The following is an 18,174-nucleotide window of genomic DNA, read 5'->3' on the forward strand; positions in this document are numbered from 1 at the left end:
CACTTCTTTATAACGATAACTTGGTAAATCCGATTAAAACCAGCTGTTTGACTTTTTAGCTGCATGTATTTCATGCCTTTGAGTTGCGACTACATGTTTGGACTAACTAATCGTTTCAATTACAAGTTTAGTTGCTATCTTATTTCTTTGGGGACTTCTTGAAGCGTCTGCCGTACTGGTTATAGCCATAGGGATCCACCAGGTTATTGGGTCTGCCCCTCAGTTGTTGGGTTATCAAGGCCTGTTGCTGCTGTTCATTCTGTTGCTCCTTCTGCTGTTGCTGCTGCTGTTGTTGCTGCTGCTGTTGCTGGTTAAGATTCTGTTGCTGTTGTGCCTGTTGCGCCGTGAGATTGCTGCCAAAAGCTTGCTGGCCAAATTGTCCAGCATACTGGCCAGGTAAATTACCGGAATGCAACTGATTAAACGGCTGATCTGGCTGGTATTGCCCGGAATTTGGTTGCTGTTGCTGCTGGAAATTGCGCTGCTGTTGCAGCTGTTGCTGCTGTTGTTGCTGCTGTTGCAGCGGGTTCAATGGCTGTTGTCCCGGAATCTGAGGACGAAATGGGGCATTGGGCAGTGGTGGCGGCAGCTGGCGGAAGGGCGTCTGGTACGGATTTATATTGGGGTTGAGCAGGTTTTGTTGATAGGGCTGGGCACCCGAGAAATATTGCGGGGAAGCTGGAATCCCAGTGCCCTCCGCCCGGAATCCGTTCTCGTCGGCGATATAGCGCACTGTTATGGGAGTGCCCTCCGGTGAAGTGTACGAGTAGGAGCCCTGAATAACCTGTTCATTAAAAAGTAGTTATTTATTAAAAAAAATTTAAATAATGCAGAAAAATTCTCCCAAGTGTATGCTAAGAAATTTATAAAGAATATTGGTGCTACGCCGAAAAGTTTGCCAAATAATTTTGCTATTACTTGTGTCTTACTTTAAGTTCTTTTTAAATTAACAATACCGTAAGAGTGATGCTCAGAATTTAGATTTTCTAATCAAATATATTTAAAAAGAATTCATAAAAAAATAATTACTAAATCAAATCCAAAATCTAGATATTTCTGCATTTAGATTTAGTTTTAAAATTAAATGCTTTAAGGTTTTTTAAAATGTTTGTAATAACTTTCAACTACATAAGCCATAAAAATAAAAAAAAACTATAATGAACCTTCATAAATAACTAAAAATCAGTAGTCCTTAACAGTCCTTAAAAATCACTTTTGAATTTAAAATACACACTAAGAATCTTTAGATAAAATTCCTTAAAAATCAGTACTAATTACTGTTTTTTAATGAATTTTATCTATTTTTATCTAAGGGTTCTTAGGAAATTATTACTGATTTTTAAGGACTTCTTTCCAAAGGCAGTATTTTTATGGTAAAACCCACCTGTGCCTCGACACCCTCGCCGTATCCCAAGTTCTTGACATATCCTTGTGCCTGGGCAGTGGTTCCGTCGGCCGATGAGTAGCCGTAGGAGAAGCTGCCATCCAGATTGAGTTCGTTTTGGTAGGCGGTGATGGGCACGTAGTTCTGCTGCTGGTACTGATTGTAGCGGGTGTAGGGATTCTGGAGGGCAGCTCCGGTGAGCGGTGGAGCCAATGGGTTCAGCGGGTTGCGCTGACCCGGAAATAGTCCTTGACCCTGGACGGGATTGGGCTGGCGGCGCTGGAAGGGATTGGCCGGCTGTTGCAGCGGCTGCAGGGGAGGCACTTGCCCTCGTCCTTGTCCCTGGAAACCCGTTCCCGGCAGCTGAGCCTGGCTCACGGAGAACCAGAGGCTGGCCAGCAGGCAGGCCAACCAGCGGAGGTGCCGGAATCGAGGGGTTCGCGGTCCAGACATTTAGGCTGTCAGTGGATCATAAATCTCTCGCGAACGGAGCACAAATTACACGCTCGATAAACCCGACGACGTTTCACTTATAAAGCTGGGACTTTTTAGAGATCCGAGTCCGATTGCCGATCCGAAGCAAATCCGTTGCTGCCACTGGAAGTTACTGATCGAAAGTCGTGCCACGACTGCAAATGCGGCTCCCACTGGCGGCGCTATTTATGCGGTTCTCGATTTTCGATTCTCGAATCTCGAACAGGCCCTAAAGCTCAGCGTTATGGTCAGAACAATTGGCCGCTTCCTGTGCTCTGGCTATCAGCTTCTGACTGCATCTCGATGGTTATCTCTTTCTCGGGCGGCCAGTGTAATTTATCTGCGTGTTAACAAGCCGCTGGGCTGGCTTGGCAGCTTTATTGGTTTTTTATCGGCCATTGACAGAAGGACAAACGAATTTCATAGCGACTGCGGCTTTGGCCTAGGCTGATTGATATCTTCATGGTGGCCCGGGTCAGTTGCAGGTTGTTTATGAGCCAGCCCCATATGCAAATTGAGGGCCTTTTTGCTCCAGCACTTGTCTTCGCATCTGCCTCGAAGGCGTTTGTCTGAGTTATGTGCTGACAGCGGGCACTTGGATTGGATACACACACTTGCCCCTCATTTTCCCTTGGTCAAGGTGCCGGTCGGACCTCAACCTGGTCTACAAACATCATTTGTCAAATGATATAGTGGCTCTTCTTGGAGAGATACTGCTTATCCCCAGGATAGCTAGATAGCTTGAGAGCTTTTCGGGGCCCGAGGTGTTCCATTGTTCATAGCTCCACGCTCCACTGGGGTTATTCATCAATCTCTGGGCCTGGGACTGAGATTGCTCATGCCTAGGTGTGATGTGATCGCCATCACTCATTTATATCTGCCAACTACCTGACAGATACATTTTCGTTTGTCATCTGTATGAGCTGCCATTAAAATTCGAACATGTCTTGTTCCATGTTAAGTTCAAACCTTAATTGCATATGCTAATTCTGAGGAGGTTTTCCATTTCGAAGCAAGGTCAATTAATGCAATGAGCTGTTAGGTCAACATTTTGTTATAGACGGAAAATTAAAGATAAAAAAAGATGTTTTATTCTGCAAAAATGGCAAAACAAATTCCATTTTTGTTGATAAATGCTGCGGAAAGTCAATTTAAATCAGCGGTCGGCAGCGCCCTATTAAGTGAGCATAGGGTTTTGTTCTGCCGCCGCGCTGCTCGCTCATGTATAACGTAGAACAGCGGTCTGCACACACACATCGATGAGCTGTCCAGTGCAAATTACTCACACAAATATAAAACAAAATGACAACGTATGTGTGTGCCGACCGCTGATTTAAATAATACTATTTCTTAGCCGCCAAGTAGAAGTTACATTTTGAAACTGCCTAAAAGCCTTCAATGGTTTTTTCACTATTTAATAAACAACTCAGCCGAAAAGTCGGCTATAGAATTTTCAGAAAACCAATTAACTTCCACATTAGGCTTTCACAACTTTTAAATGCGCTCCACATATTGCTCACAATAATTAGACTAATAAACAAAACAATAATTTAAAACTGGTCCATTTACTTATCCGTGGAAATCTTGAACATAAATATTATGATTCACCTTTTTTGAATTCCAACATTCAAAAGTTTTTGTTGTACCATATTCGGAGTCAGCCGAAAAGAAAGAGGGATAAATCGAATTCTGTTAAAGATTTAACTTAATTTCGTGTGCTATTCACGTTTTAATAAGCTTCAAAAATTTGTTTTAAACTAAAAATTCATACCAATAAGATTAAACTGTTTTATTTGGCAGTCATGTTTAACAGTAAACATTTTATATACTGTTTTACAATGTCTTAAACGTTATAAACCAACTCCCACTGGCAAATCGTTTGTTTATGTTTCCCAAAATATATTGACCCAATTAAGATGCCCAAATGCGAGTGTCAAATATTAATTATAAATAAGTTTCGGCCCATATTGGCCAACAGTCGCATGATTGATTTGCCATTTAAATGATTCGCGAAACTGGAGGAATAAATAGCAATAAAACAAAGCGTCGAAATGCGGGAAATCAGGCGAAGTGGCGATACGCGGGGAGCGACATAAAAAATGGCTAGCCAAATTTATGCAGAAATGCGAGACACAACAAGCGCACAACACAATGTTGTCGTTGGCCCGATGAGCAAACCGCATTAAAGACGGGTCGGACACTCCTCCCACGACTCCAATAGCTGAATCTTGGGCTGTAGGCCTTAGGCTTTTGCCTCAAATCCACCTAAAAGTCGGACAGCAACAGCGACGGTTATTAATAGACTGCAGCCCGAAAGTTGCACCGCAATCGCGCGATGGTTTAGATGTTCTTCTCGCCGAGTGGGCCTGACATTTTGTAATTGTGAATTCCATTAGTTAGAAATTATGGCCGCCAGCGCGGCTAATTGATTCACTTTGAGGCAATGCGTAGTGCGACTGCAACTGCGGATCGGGGGTTCCCTCTTCTCTCTTCGGGTTCCGGCTGGCAGATCTTGGCTAAAGGTTAACGTGTCGCAGCTCTGAATTATGACCTCGTCGGCATTGCGGCTGCTACATTGCTACATTAATGAGTTTCCACTTCTGTGGCAGGCGCGTCAAATGTCGCTCTGCATAAGCCACACTGGAAAAAACGTGGCAGGATCAATAGATACAAAGATAATAAGTGTAGGTAAACCAAAAAAAATTCTAAGATACAAAGAATCTAACATAAAGCAATTTGTTAAAAAATAAAATTCCTAATCGATTGCTGTTCAAGCCTGGAAACTTTAATTTTTGACGATTTGTTTTAATTAGACAGTACATACCCCTTAGAAAAAAAGAACTAATATTTCAAAAGCTATCCATTTTTTAATATTCTTAAAAGTTATATAATTAAACTCAAAATATTATTCGCCTTGAATATTTGTTAATTTTCTATTTCTACTCATAAATGAAATAATCTTCAAATAAATCAAAATTAATAAATAAAAAATTTGTATTTCTAAATATTTACAAAAATCGCCATTGAAGAAAATTTCTCAAATTCAAGCCCAGTAATTTTTTGAGTGTAAGGCGCTGTAAACTTTTCTTTGTTCTAAACACTCTTAAATTTTTTTGGAGCCATGCTTTGCTTTCTTACCGACTTTCTTACACATTTTCCTTTCAAATTTTCCTCGAAGTGCATATTTGCAGTAGTACTTGATTCGGCGGGATTTAAACCAACTCGCCGACTGGGGAGCCACAAAGAATCAATTTATTAACACGTTGCCCGAGAGCCTGGCCGCTTTGGCAAGTGGAACTGGAAATTGGAACTGGGCGGGCCAAGGCAAATGCCAAAATGCAACTTCTGCCGCCGCTGCTGCTGAGTTGCGAAATTGCTGGAAATTATTATTGAATTCTTTTTGTCTTGCCGTTTTTCCAGCATGCCGTTTGCCATAAATGTTAGCCGCTTCTCAAAGCCTCGGAGGTGCCCACCCACTGTAACAAAGTTAGCTCTTGGAATTTGCATGGAAGTCAGGTGGAGCAGTCAGCCGTTACCATTTCTGCACCTTTCGCTTGCCACAGTGCCAAAATTGTGACAAATTTTATTAGCTGCTGCACCCTTGGATTTGGCAGAACCCACGCGATTCACATGTGTAGTTTTCGATGCTATCTGCAGTGTAAACATGACAGTTTACCAGCTCCACACTTCTAAATGCCCATTTGACTTGCAAATGGGCGGTTCAATAAACTCCAGAAAAACTGTAAGACTCGACCTGCTACTTTCTACTGACCTCAAAAGCTTAAAAAGCATCTGGCGTTGCATAACTTTGTCTGCTGATTTTGGGGGAGAAATGTCTTCAGCTTTAGACGCCAGTCTAACGGATTGCTATAAAAAGCGCAGAATCTTTTCTTCGCGCTTAGTATTAGCATAAATCATGTTCGCATTGGTAAGTAGCGGATAGGGTAGCTCATGAATAGCCCGGCGTTAAGTGTTCTTTTTTATTTTGATATATCTTCCAGTTATTGATCTTGACTTGCTGCCAACTGTGGAGTTGGCCCGCTGAGAGTGCCGCCATTAGTGAACCAGTGCCAATCCTCAAATCTTTGGGTTTACGACTGAGCTCGGGCACCTACTTATTCATGTACGAGAACGGAGATGGTAGTTATCGCGAGGAGCTGGGCATTGTGGGTTCCGACGACTTGAATGTGCCCATTGGGGACCTGGAGGTGTCCGGTGTTTATGGCTATGTGGATGACAAAGGCCAGGAGCTACAGGTCAGATATAAGGCGAATAAGAACAATGGGTTTCTGCCACATGTTAAGTACGTTTCCGCGGGGCAGCTAATAAACAAATCGCCTTAGAGCCATTATCTTTGATGGCCACACATTCTTGAAAATGTTAGCCAGACGATTACCAAAGCAAAGCAATGATCCAGGCGAGAAAAAATACTCGGTTTTGGGCCACAAGGAGCGCCACACGGTAAAAAATTATACTGGGTTTCTATTGTATCAATAATTATAATTCAAATTATTACAAGAGATTCCTTATTTATAGGGATTTAATAACTTTATCTTATTCTCTTAATTATCTAAGTTACAAACTAGTTTATATACGCATAATAAGTATTATTCAATGTAATTTTTCAAATAAAATAATTAAATAAATGAGTTTTTGATTTTAACCACATTTAATAGAAAAATGGGTGGATAGTCAGAAATCACATCACTCCAAAAATTATTATTATTTCATTTTTAAAATAATTATAGCAATCCGAAAAATTACAAAATCAAATTAATTGCCAAATTTTATTTAATTTAGTCCCATAGTGATTTTTGAAATATTTACAAAACTAAATATGTACAAAAATAATACAACATAGAAACCACAGAAGAGAGATTCAGAGCACAAATTTCTTTTCATTTTACATAAAAGAATTTTTTTTCTGTGCCGAGTCCAGCAGCTGGATCTGCAATATCGCTTGCTCATCGCTGGGATATTTAATTTGCGGCAGATTTTCGAAATTAGTTAAGCTGTCAAAGTTATAAATTGTGGCAGCAGCGCCGAATGCCCTTTGCCAGATGTAAGCCAAATGTCGTTCGGTGCAGCGAAATGAATTTGTATTTATCACCCCATGAAATGAGTACCTAACGATAGAAGACACGATCGTTAATATCTAGCCCCGGAACTACCGATGATTGAATTAATGGCGCCGCAATGTAAATGAAATTGCTGATGCACCCCGTTGAGATTCTGAATCGAGCCATTTGTCAGCGGAAGATGTTCGATCGATAGTTATAGATAAATATAGATAGATAGATAGATATATTTATGGATGCCCTGGGCTAGGGGCTACACCCCAGTGCAGATCATAATATAAATTGCATCAAAGCTGACATTTTACACATTTCTGGGATTGGTGGGGATTACATTGTGGTGCAAAGTGTGAGGTGCGACTGATTAATCGCGACACCTGGCGAGTGGGTGAAGCCGTGCAAGTTATGCAGTTGCAGAGGCCGCTAATGTAGCCGCCGATCGGTGTCATCAATCGCCGGCGTCATCGCCCCGATGATCTGACTCAGATCTCAGATCTGAGATCCCAGCCAGCCAGCCAGCATAGTGACACATTTCCGAAGCCCCTACTCTGATAGTCTGATAACACTGACCCATCGGAGACCTTGACATTTGAGAGCCAGCCGCATTTCGCAGTTTGCGGACGTAGCGTTCGCATAAAACGGGATGCAAACATGTTTAGCATGTTTAAGCGAAAGAGCCGAAAAGAGCTGGATGTGGCCGAAATACTGATACTGCAGGAGTGTGCGGCTATAAAAGCCAACTGGCCGATCCACTTTGAGTTCACACGCGCTTTAACTCTCGCTTTCTACGCTCCCAAAAACGCTAAAATGTGCAAAATCGTAAGTGGATTCAATAAAGGATTAAGGGGATACAAATAGATACAGCTGAATTAAAAATACCTACGGATAATATACCATCCTTACCCTGATTTTTAATAATTTGATAAGTAAAAGTGAAAAGTGAAGACAGAAATAGATTGATTTAATAATTGTATAAGGTTTTTCCTAATAACGTGGCAGATAAGTTTTTATGAGTAAACCGTAAAGTGATAACAATTTCTGATCTCCAACAGCTCCCTCTTTTCGTCCTGGCTGTGGTGTTGTCCTGTTGTCATGGTCTTCCCGTGGAACGCGAGGAACGCGAGCCAGTGGCCATCCTAGAGATCGAGACCAACAAGAAGAACGATGGTGCCTATGACACCAAATACACGAGTGCAGATGGAACCTCTCGCAAGGAGGAGGCAACGGTGGTGGACAGAGGCACCGAAGAGGAGGCTTTGGAGGTGAAGGGATCCTACAAGTACATCAACGACCTGGGCGAGGAGGTGGAGGTCTTCTACACGGCGGGAAAGAATGGCTTCGTTCCCTACGGCACCAGTATCAACCCGGAAATCACAGCTGTCGCTGAGGCAGCCAAGGATCTGCCCAAGCCAGAGAAGGTGGACAAGAATTAAGTGCTTTCTGGAAGAGATCTCGTAGATGATAGTTCATAAGATTAATGGAAAGAACCAGCGCGTTGTTACTGGGCAATCAGAAATAAACGGCAAAACGACTGCGAAGAAATGATGTTTCAATCTATCTAATTAGCATATTTCGCACATTTTTTGTTTACTTATTGAATGAAAATACACTTGGGGAAAAAAATTAAATATTATAGGCTATCAAACATTTAATAAAATTAAAAAAAAAAAATAAAAAAAAAATAAAAATGAAAAAAATAAAAAATTAAAATAAAAAAATGTACAAAATGTACCTTATTAACACAAAACAATTCAATTAAATAATTTATAATTTGTAATACCAATATTTCGGGATATTCTTTTCCCTCATCACATGGAACATTCCCGCCTTTAAAAAGACCTTGAAAACGTACCCAAACTTGGCACAGTATCAAAGTGTGAGACGTCATATGATTAAGCACACGTTTGGCCACTTTGCGGTACAGTGGGCCCTGGGGCTACGAATGAGACACCTGCTTCTATACATCATTACACGCCTAAACATCGTCCATTAGCTTTGATCAAAGACACATGAAATGAAGACTTAACGAACAGGAAAGCGTAAGAATGAAATTGGTCATTTAATGAGGCATAAATCATCTCGAGAATTTGCATATTTGATGGGCTTTAGAGTTTCAGCAAAGCTTGACTCCCAAGTCAGACTCCATAGGCATGGATCACGCCCTTCTCCAGAAGAATGAGAACTCCGAGGAAGAATAGGTAGTAGGAGACCAGTAGAAAACCACAAGCTCGTCGTAGTTTGAAGTTTGTGGTGAGTGCGGAAAGCATGGAGAAGCCCATTCCGACCTCCAAGAAGATGCACACCGTCTCCCCAAAGCCACCCTCCGCAGGCTGTTTAGTAGAATTCATCAAAATACTTTAAATTAAAAACAAATCACCTTTCCACACTTACGTAAATATTACTTGGCGCTTTTATAAACGCCTGCACCACCAATGGCAGGGCCAGAAACACAAAGGATCCTGAAAAGAAGAGAGTTAGATATTGCATATTAAATTAACATTCTTTAAATACCAAATACGGGAGCTGAGAAGGTGGCCGTCAATGCCATGCGAGGCCATCCCTGGTGGGCCAGCGAGAGATTGGCCACCAAATCGTTGCTACTCAGAGCCCAGCAAATGGCCGTCGACAGGGAAAACTCCTGGCTCACCTTCATTATGGTTGCCAAAGTGAAAAACATGGCGTTGACTTCGGAGGTTAGACAGAAGATCAGAAAGACGGTGGCCGAGAAACCCATACCTGTTGTAAACTGTAAGAAAAAATAAAAAAATAAATAAATTTTTAAGAAATTTAAAAATAGTTTTCTTTTTTATAAAAATGAAAAAACAGCGCAACGAATTTAAGAAATCCAAAAAAGAGTTCATGACCTGTGAAAATGCGTACGAATTTTAGAGGATCCAATCCAAAAATCATAATTCTATTTCCGGGGAAAGAAATTTTTAACTTTATAATTTTTGGCATTTAAAAATAAAACTGGTTATTTGCTACGTGCCTGAAAAAAAACGTAAGAAGTACGAAGAACTCACCCTGAAAAATCTGGGCGGGGTGTCGGTGCGCGTGAGAAAAAATATCAAGATAGTCACGGGCACCATGATCATGAGGATGATAAAATAGGCGGCAATTCCGGCAATAGTGTATCCGCGAACTGGAAAACAAATCGTGAAATAGGTCATTCACACACTTCAAGAAATTCACTCACCTATTATGTAGGCTATATAGGTGGGGACAAGAACCACCTGCAGATTGAAGAGCAGCTTGGACCAACCGTAAAGGGGCTTCTCCATGTCAACCACTGGAATGAGAATTCGCAAGATCATATCGATGGGCTGCTTTACTATCAGGTACACCTTCACCAGAACGGTTCCCAGGCGAAAGCGTTCCTTGTCGAATTCGGCGACAGTGTTCCAAAATTGCCGGAAAATACGCTTATGTCGGCCACCTTGACGAGGGGACGAACGATCGATTTCCTGGCGCTTCAATGGCAACTGCGTCTGTGGCTTCAGTTCCTCCAGTTGCAACAACTCAGCCACATCCAGTTGTCTCTTTTCCAGTTCTAATGGGGATTTAAAAAGGTTATATGGTAATCATTTTAGATTCTAAGATATAACTTACTTCGTATACGTGCCATCAGCAAATGCTGATCAATGATGGCCACTAAAACGTAGCCAATAAAGATAAAGGCACCGGGTAAAGCCGATGACCAGCTGATTCCCTTGGGACGCTTGTGGATATAGTCCATGTAAACGACATTGAGGAATAGGAAACCAAAATCACGGATATAATAGTTTGGTTCCATATTGAATGGCTTGGTTAGGATCACCATTCCAGCTACAAAGATGTGCAGGAACATGGCCTGCGACATGCACTGAAGGAAGGAATTCCTTGTGCTCTGCAATTTTGAGGCAATCGCCGTGAAGAGATCCGGTGATCCATTAGCAATGGCCAAAACCGTAACCCCAGCCGTGCTCTCGTTCATCCGCAATGAATCCGCTATCACCTTTAAAATGGGACAGAAACTGGGGGGATTTATTACTAACTTTCCACTAAAATAACAGTTTAGAACTCACTATTTATTTACGGTCAATTGCATCATCCAGAACACATAAATGGCCATCAAAAGCATTCCTATGGCACTCCAGAAGGAATTGAAACCGCTTCGGACGTCCACTTTGCAGAAATGCCAACCCAAATAATTGATGAAGTTCATATTGGTCACACAATCTGGCGTGTTTATCACAAAATGACATCTCTGGGTCTCCGGCAAATCGTGGACCTTAGTGCATCTGATCTCGTTAATCATTATTAGCTTTGTATTAAATTTTTTCAACAAATACCACTTAAGAAATGAAGTAAAAACCTAGGCTTTCCAATGATTCAAAAGAATGTGCTTTTAAATGTCAGAAAATTCGAACACTACATTTTAAATACCCCATTGAAGACTAAAACTTGATTGTATTTTTGTTAAAGTAAGGGAAAAGTGGTTTTTAACGATCTATTTATAGTGTTTACGAGTAAGTATTATAAAGGCCAGTTTTATCAGATCCATTAAAATGTTATTGGTTGAGACAAAGCAATATATGATAAGTTGTTTACGAAATCATCGAAATTTGTTTCGTTTTGCCGGATTACTAATCAACAAAGTATCTTAATTTGCTTTGTTTTCATTATGCCTTCTCTCCCCTTTGATTATACGAATCGTTAATCTTTTCATATTCTCCAATGAAGTTCTAAGCCATGATTGTCATTCCTGAACAATTTGTGGTCGGTGAGATAATTTCTTGTTGTCAGCATTCAGCTTTCTGCTTAAATTAGCACTAACCATAGCGAAATTTATGATAAGTATTTATATGCAGCACGGAATCCGCATTTCACATGCAGCTGCTGTCGTTTCCATTTAAATGAAGAATGATGCGGATTTGAGATAGGGAATCGTTTTATTATTGCTAGCCAGTTAAATTAGATCGCACTTGGTTTTAAATTAAACAATACTTGGGTAGTCTAGAGTCTAAAGGAAAGCTTAGGCAGTCTTGGCGGTCTCCACCTTTTCGACCTTCTCGGCGGTCTTGACCTCGGCTTCTGGCACGGCATCGAGCACCACCTGGACGGGCACCACCTGGGATTCGGCGGTCAGGGGCTCGGTTTTCTCCACCACCTCGGATGCCTTGGCCACCACAGCCTCCTCCTCCACCTTCTTCTCGACCGCAGCAGCGATTTCCTTCTCCACAGCAACTGACTTCTTCTCCAGTTCCTGGGAACGGGCCTTGCGGTACTTCAGCTCCTCCTCCTCGGAATACTTGGGCAGATCGGCAGCAGACTTGGCCAACTCGGTGATTTCCTTGGGGATGATCGTGCCAATGGGCACAAAACCGTTCTTGCCGGCAGTGTAGTGAACCTCCACGGTGTTGCCATCGGCATCGACGTATCTGTAGGATCCAGAAACCTCCAGGGCCTCATCCTCGGTGCCGGCATTCTCGACGACGCCCTGCTCCTGGCGGAAGGACTGGTCACCGCCCTCGTACATGAAGTGGAAGGAGCCATCGGGCTGCTTGTCCGTCTCGAACTTCAGCACGGGAATAATCTCCCTCTTCTCGGTGGTGCTGTCAACCTGGCCAATACTGGCGGCCAGAGAGCCACTGGCCAGGGCCAACAAACAGAGGGCAATCTTGAACATATTGGTGGTTTTCTAAAGAGAGTTTTTTGGTGCTTTCTAGGCGGGAACCGACTGACGACTTGGCTTACCACATCTTCCACATCCACTTTATATACCGGCGTTTAATGTGCGCAGCAGCCGCGAATTAGCATCTTTGCGAGTCCCATTACGCCATAACCGAAAAAAAAATATACCCAAAACAAAACGGAAAAAAAACACAAAAGAAATTCTATGGAAGCGAACAGAATGTGAGTTAATAAAACACTCACAGCCGAGAGACAAGATTTGCATATTTATGATTCAGCGACTCGTTTAAAACGCAAGACATCGAAGAGAGGTCAACTTCGATGATGATGGGGCACTGTAATGAGATCGACTTTTTGCCGATTCCAGCAATCGCAGAAATTCCCGCCCAGACAGGTGTATCATCGAATTGGTGGAACACGTCATAAACTTGTTTCGCACTCATCCATCACTCGAAGTGGCCAAAAGTACCTACTACCACATATCCACTGATTGATTGCCAATGTTTAGGAAACTGCACTCGATTAGCATAGTGCTCCACACGCTCCGCCAGACAAAGGGGCATAAATTAAGATACATTTGATGTGCGCTTAAAAGCGGGTCTATCCATATCGGATTCGAATCGCACGCGATCCATCAGTCATCAGTCATCATCACACGGGAAACTACTGGGCCACCATGAGTGTTTGTTTAAGAAATCGGCAACTGGGAGTGAGGAGTGAGTAAGCCAATTGCGATGGCCCGCAAATTGTATGTCAAATGTGAAGAATGCACTAAGCCAAAACAACTCTTCCTCTCTCAGCCAAGCTGCAATTTTGAAAAGCAGCGCGAAGGCCAAAGCAAAACGCGGGCAACCGCGAAATTGGCCAAGTAACATGGAAAACGTACGAAAAGGAAAACCAACGAGGTAGCGGGAGTTGGCCAAAAATAAAACAACAAAAATCTCGGGCGATGTTCATCATGTTCGTGATCATCTTGGCGGCAAAGAGCTGACTGGATTTTGGCCAGCAGTTATTGCTGTAATTTTTATGAATTGCAACTGACATTTCCTACACGCTGGAAAAGTTTAAAGTTTAAGCCGAAAGAAAAATTGCCTTAGCCGGCCGGCATATTTAAGCGGCAATGGGAGCGGGTAACTGGTGCAGTGAAGGGAGTGGTTCCTGCTCGACCTGGTCAGCGAAATTGGCCCAAAAGGGCAGGCTCACCTGGGTGAAAACAAAGACAAATAATGCTCTATAACGATGCATTGAAATGGACAGGCTGGGCTACGCCCCAACCTGCGGCCCATTCAAATGTCAGTCGGGTAGGAATAGAGATTCCATCGCTATCCATTGGCAGCCATGTGGCCAAATGGCCAATTCATCAAAACGAAACCAATTGCAACATCTGTAATCTTTTAATTAATATTTGACTTAACGAATTATTGCATCCAGTCGAGCATCCAGCGGGGGCACTAATCAAATGAAGTTCGCATTGCTAATTCACATAAATTACACCGCAGAGAACTGTATAAGCTGTAAGCTGCAAACGGCATACGCGGCGTATGCGCAACGCCCATTTGCATTTGAAACTCGTTGCGCATACGCTACGTGGTGCACTAAGGCAGCGACGCGACTTCGGCTCTTCCGATTCTGTTGCTGTCAAGCAGACAAACACTGTTTGTTTCACTGTTTTTCAGTCCAGCCCGCTCCACCCGCTCTCCCCTGCCCTTCCAGCCTCCAAATCTGGGCTGGTGCACTGCATCTGGTTGCGGATGCTGCTTCTGCCGCTGCTCTGCTTCCAGCTCAGAGCTGCAGTGAATGCGATTTCGGTATAAAAACGTTTGTGGCAACTGCAGCCAAGTCAAAGCACTTTTGACGAGCCTCCCAGCGCAGTAACCGATATCAAGTCGCGAATCCGAAGTGAGTTGGCTGTGAATCCTTGGTGAATCCTTAAAGACAGGATCTGTAAAAATAAGGCAGCTTGTCCTGCATAGAGGATATTTACAAAACCAAAAACTTGGAACATAAAGGCTCTACGTACTTTTGGTTGACCCATAAACATCCCCAGGACTCTAAACCTCTTTTATGGATATTTTTCCCACGACCTTCATCATAATAACCATCATAATCGCAGAACTTTCAAATCTCAAAAAGGCAATCGGAGTATATCAGATACTAATTGCCATGCAACGAGTTTGACATTCAAAGACAACGCCGCCGGCAACTCAATCGGGCACCGAAACACTCAAAACTGAACACTGAACACTGAACACCGCACCTCATCTGCAGTACTTACTTATGACTCTATTTAACCACCATAACCCGTCGCGGTCCCCTGTCTTCTTTTTCACCCACTAAAGGTCATGACGCTCACCCACGCCTCCTTCGCAGCCGTCGTTTTGGCCCTCTGCTGCCTCAGTTTCATTCAGGCCCAGCCACAACGTGGACTTCCCCCGCAGCGGGGCAACTCCTTCGACGCGAATGCAGTGATACTCAAGCAGAACTTTGACCTCAATCCCGACGGCTCCTATCAGTACAAGTAAGTGGGGAGTGTAAGATGATCTTCGTAGCCGTAGTAAGTATTAAGATAATATGGATAGAAAAAATGTACTATTATAAATTCAAATGAAACATAATCTTAGTGTTACACAAGAAAATATCTTGGATTTTTAAAAAACCTATCCTTAGAGGGCAGGGTTATATCCCTATATTAGAATATATATATATTCCTATATATTAGAATATGATTTGGCTCTACGCATCAAAATTAAGTATCAAGTGTTATATAAGATCAAAATATAAATTAAAATTTGTAGTACATTTTTTTTAAGATTTAAACACAAACAATTTATTTTATGTTAGCCATTAAAATATATAAAAATTATAATTATTTGAGGGTTCATGAATATTTATACAATTATCTACTTTTATTATTTTAAACCTTTTTATTTCTTTCTCAAAAATCAAATTAATTGAATTTATTTTGTAAAATTGCGGTAATGGCAAATTCCGAATGTTTTTGTTACGAATTTTCAGCAGTCTTAGACCCACTAAGCTTACTAAGCTAATACAATTTTAGCAATATTTTCTAATTCTATTCTCATTTCCTATTTCATTCAGCTACGAGACAAGCAATGGAATCCGAGCGGATGAGGCTGGCTATTTGAAGAACCCGGGCAGCCAGATTGAGGCTCAGGTAAGTTAGCATCCCTTTCGGCGCGATCTTTTAAATATCATAGCATACTTCAAGGCATATATAAAATGCAATATTTCTATACTCCCCAGGTAATGCAGGGATCTTACTCGTACACCGGACCCGATGGCGTGGTCTACACCATCACCTACATTGCTGATGAGAATGGATACCGCGCCGAAGGTGCCCATATACCCACTCCCCCGCCAGTTCGCGCCGCCGCCGCCCCCGGAAGATTCTTCAAGTAATCCACATCGTTATAAAATCGTGTTCTAATTCTTCATCGTTATGCTCAAGTTGGCAATCATATCGTTTCGGGTCAAAAGTGAACCGGAAACAGACAGGAGAGAGAGATAGAGAGCAGCTGCTCGTTGGAAGTTTATCATCCCACCCACAAAAACATTTCCGTTTTACACACCGTCCACGCACCCCCATTAAAAACTCTCCTTCCCTTCGTGCTTCATCTGTGCATTTCTACCGATAATCCCATCTATAATCTACATTCTACATTCTACTTAGCGCTTAACGAACAGTGTGTGAGAAAAAACATTTGTAAGATATGTAAATTCGGTTGTTAAATGTCGTACGGCAACGCATGCTCAGCAATAAAACAAAAATTGCACAAAAATCAATCCCTTTGCGTTGTGGTTAAACCTTTTACGAGAAGGATCTCAGCATTGTTATGTAGGACATCGCCGTGCGAACAATCTGAAAATGGGAAAGTAGACAATTAGTCATAGTATTTTAAGCTCCAGTTTGAAAAGATTTTTTAGGTCATGTCTTCTCCTTAAATAAGTTATCCCCGAATTAACCTCATAATTCGGGGATAATTTTTTAAAACTTTTACCTACCGATGAGAAGGCCTCCATGTTTGCCTCGAAAAAGTATCCAGTAATTCGAAAACCGCGATGTGCCCGCATCATGCTGATCAGCAATGATCGGCAAATCGAAGTGGAGGCTCCACCGGCTCCCAAACTCTCGTGCCAGGGACTGTCGTAAATGGCCCACTCGAAACCGGCGCTATCGGTCTTCAGATTCTCACCACAATAGCAGTAGATATAGGCCTGAATAATAATGGTGGCTATAAAGGAGGCGTAGTACACGCCCTCTGTTTGGGCGAAAGTAATAGAAAATAGATAGCCCAACATGCAGAGTTGCAGGGAGGAGATGAAGAACTGGGCACAGATGATGGGTTGGTAGCAGAGATTCAGATCGTTGCACATATCCAAACTGGTCTGATATAAGGCGAAGACCTTGTTCAGCGTGGCCTGTGATTCCTTAAGATTTCCCCCCTTAAAACGCACAACTTTGTACTGGGCGATCTTGAAGAAGGCACACAAATTGCTGGTGAAAGAACAGAAGATGGTGTCCAAACTAACAGCAGGTAATACCACACCCGTCGAAGCGAAAGCACTCCATGTAAAGCTGAGAGCATAATTTCGGATGATGTGAATGTCCCAGGGAAAGCTGTGAAAATGAATCATGAAATTAATATTTTATAGTTATTATTCTGCAACCTACAGACAGGGAAACGGCAGTTCTGGTTCAGCATGACCTGCTAGCCAATAAGTGAGCCCCATTCGCACAAATGGCAACACACTGTTCAGTAACCAGGCGAGAAAAAAACAGGTCCTGAACAGGGTGCACATACGTTGATCCTGCTTATTCGCTGCATTGAGGATCTCGGCATACTCCTCGCCCTGACCAGCCTCTATGAAATTTAGAAAATAAAATAATTAACTGAAAGGTAATTATACCACAACTCACCATCTGCCATTAGCAAGCGAAATTTATCAATAAGCCGCTTGAAATCCCGACGCAAGTACAATATCATGCTGAACTTAAAAAGTCCCAGGATGGTAATCAATAGAGCCACCATGGCATCCGCCAGCAGCAAAACATGCTTGAAATTATGAATCACAAATGCCAGGATGAAGGGAAAAATGGCGGCTATGCCAAATACATTAATTGCTCTATAGGGACGCTTCCACATTTCCCGGTCCTCGCTGAAGAGATCGAACCCAAGCAGGGCGATGGTGCTCTTCTGAACTTGCAGGAAACTATCCATGTCGACAAGGGTTAACGCGGTCTCACACTAAGGAACTTGGAACTTGGACCAGGGGTTTTAAACCTTTCCACTGAACAAGGACTTGGATAGCTTTACAGAAATGTGTCAAAAAAATCACAACCTTTAAATACTCTTTCTTGCATAATAACACTCAGATATATCAAACACAAATTGCTAAAGTGTTTTTGAGTCTTTAACTTTTGTGAACTTGTGTTCTTTTTTGGTTGTATTAAACCTGCAGGCATTTCAGAATTATTCGCAATTAGTGGGTAATTTGGTGTTAATTAGTTGACTACTGGACAAATGGTAAAACGTTTTTATCATAATT

General features: G+C 42.2%; 7 protein-coding genes across 7 annotated transcripts; 3 read left to right on the top strand and 4 right to left on the bottom strand.

Annotated features, from left to right (window-relative positions):
* Positions 1-76: 76 nt before the first annotated feature.
* Positions 77-1,986, bottom strand: Cpr47Ee (Cuticular protein 47Ee). Its single transcript, XM_017143698.3, has 2 exons — positions 1,385-1,986; positions 77-784 (listed from the first exon to the last, which is right to left on the bottom strand). The coding sequence occupies exons 1-2, from the start codon at positions 1,835-1,837 to the stop codon at positions 140-142; spliced, it is 1,098 nt and encodes a 365-aa protein (XP_016999187.2). The 5' UTR covers positions 1,838-1,986; the 3' UTR covers positions 77-139.
* Positions 1,987-5,718: 3,732 nt separating this feature from the next.
* Positions 5,719-6,201, top strand: Cpr47Ed (Cuticular protein 47Ed). Its single transcript, XM_017143715.3, has 2 exons — positions 5,719-5,786; positions 5,860-6,201. The coding sequence occupies exons 1-2, from the start codon at positions 5,775-5,777 to the stop codon at positions 6,199-6,201; spliced, it is 354 nt and encodes a 117-aa protein (XP_016999204.2). The 5' UTR covers positions 5,719-5,774.
* Positions 6,202-7,592: 1,391 nt separating this feature from the next.
* Positions 7,593-8,542, top strand: Cpr47Ec (Cuticular protein 47Ec). Its single transcript, XM_017143684.3, has 2 exons — positions 7,593-7,752; positions 7,986-8,542. Exons 1-2 carry the CDS (start codon positions 7,594-7,596, stop codon positions 8,364-8,366), a joined length of 540 nt encoding a protein of 179 aa, XP_016999173.3. The 5' UTR covers position 7,593; the 3' UTR covers positions 8,367-8,542.
* A 433-nt stretch (positions 8,543-8,975) lies between these two features.
* Positions 8,976-11,286, bottom strand: LOC108058776 (mitochondrial sodium/calcium exchanger protein). Its single transcript, XM_017143712.3, has 7 exons — positions 10,998-11,286; positions 10,543-10,946; positions 10,130-10,483; positions 9,957-10,075; positions 9,445-9,679; positions 9,325-9,392; positions 8,976-9,263 (listed from the first exon to the last, which is right to left on the bottom strand). Exons 1-7 carry the CDS (start codon positions 11,228-11,230, stop codon positions 9,069-9,071), a joined length of 1,608 nt encoding a protein of 535 aa, XP_016999201.2. The 5' UTR covers positions 11,231-11,286; the 3' UTR covers positions 8,976-9,068.
* A 565-nt stretch (positions 11,287-11,851) lies between these two features.
* Cpr47Eb (Cuticular protein 47Eb) lies at positions 11,852-12,647 on the bottom strand. The gene has a single exon (XM_017143705.2). It carries the CDS (start codon positions 12,599-12,601, stop codon positions 11,948-11,950), a length of 654 nt encoding a protein of 217 aa, XP_016999194.2. The 5' UTR covers positions 12,602-12,647; the 3' UTR covers positions 11,852-11,947.
* A 1,812-nt stretch (positions 12,648-14,459) lies between these two features.
* On the top strand, positions 14,460-16,385 carry Cpr47Ea (Cuticular protein 47Ea). The gene is made up of 4 exons (XM_017143691.3): positions 14,460-14,505; positions 14,946-15,124; positions 15,706-15,781; positions 15,871-16,385. Exons 2-4 carry the CDS (start codon positions 14,949-14,951, stop codon positions 16,024-16,026), a joined length of 408 nt encoding a protein of 135 aa, XP_016999180.1. The 5' UTR covers positions 14,460-14,505; positions 14,946-14,948; the 3' UTR covers positions 16,027-16,385.
* A 27-nt stretch (positions 16,386-16,412) lies between these two features.
* Positions 16,413-17,846, bottom strand: Or47a (Odorant receptor 47a). Its single transcript, XM_017143690.2, has 4 exons — positions 17,546-17,846; positions 17,300-17,489; positions 16,630-17,245; positions 16,413-16,486 (listed from the first exon to the last, which is right to left on the bottom strand). Exons 1-4 carry the CDS (start codon positions 17,844-17,846, stop codon positions 16,436-16,438), a joined length of 1,158 nt encoding a protein of 385 aa, XP_016999179.2. The 3' UTR covers positions 16,413-16,435.
* Between the last annotated feature and the right edge of the window lie 328 nt (positions 17,847-18,174).

This window comes from Drosophila takahashii, chromosome 2R (genome assembly GCF_030179915.1).
Source record: "Drosophila takahashii strain IR98-3 E-12201 chromosome 2R, DtakHiC1v2, whole genome shotgun sequence".
NCBI lineage: Eukaryota > Metazoa > Arthropoda > Insecta > Diptera > Drosophilidae > Drosophila > Drosophila takahashii.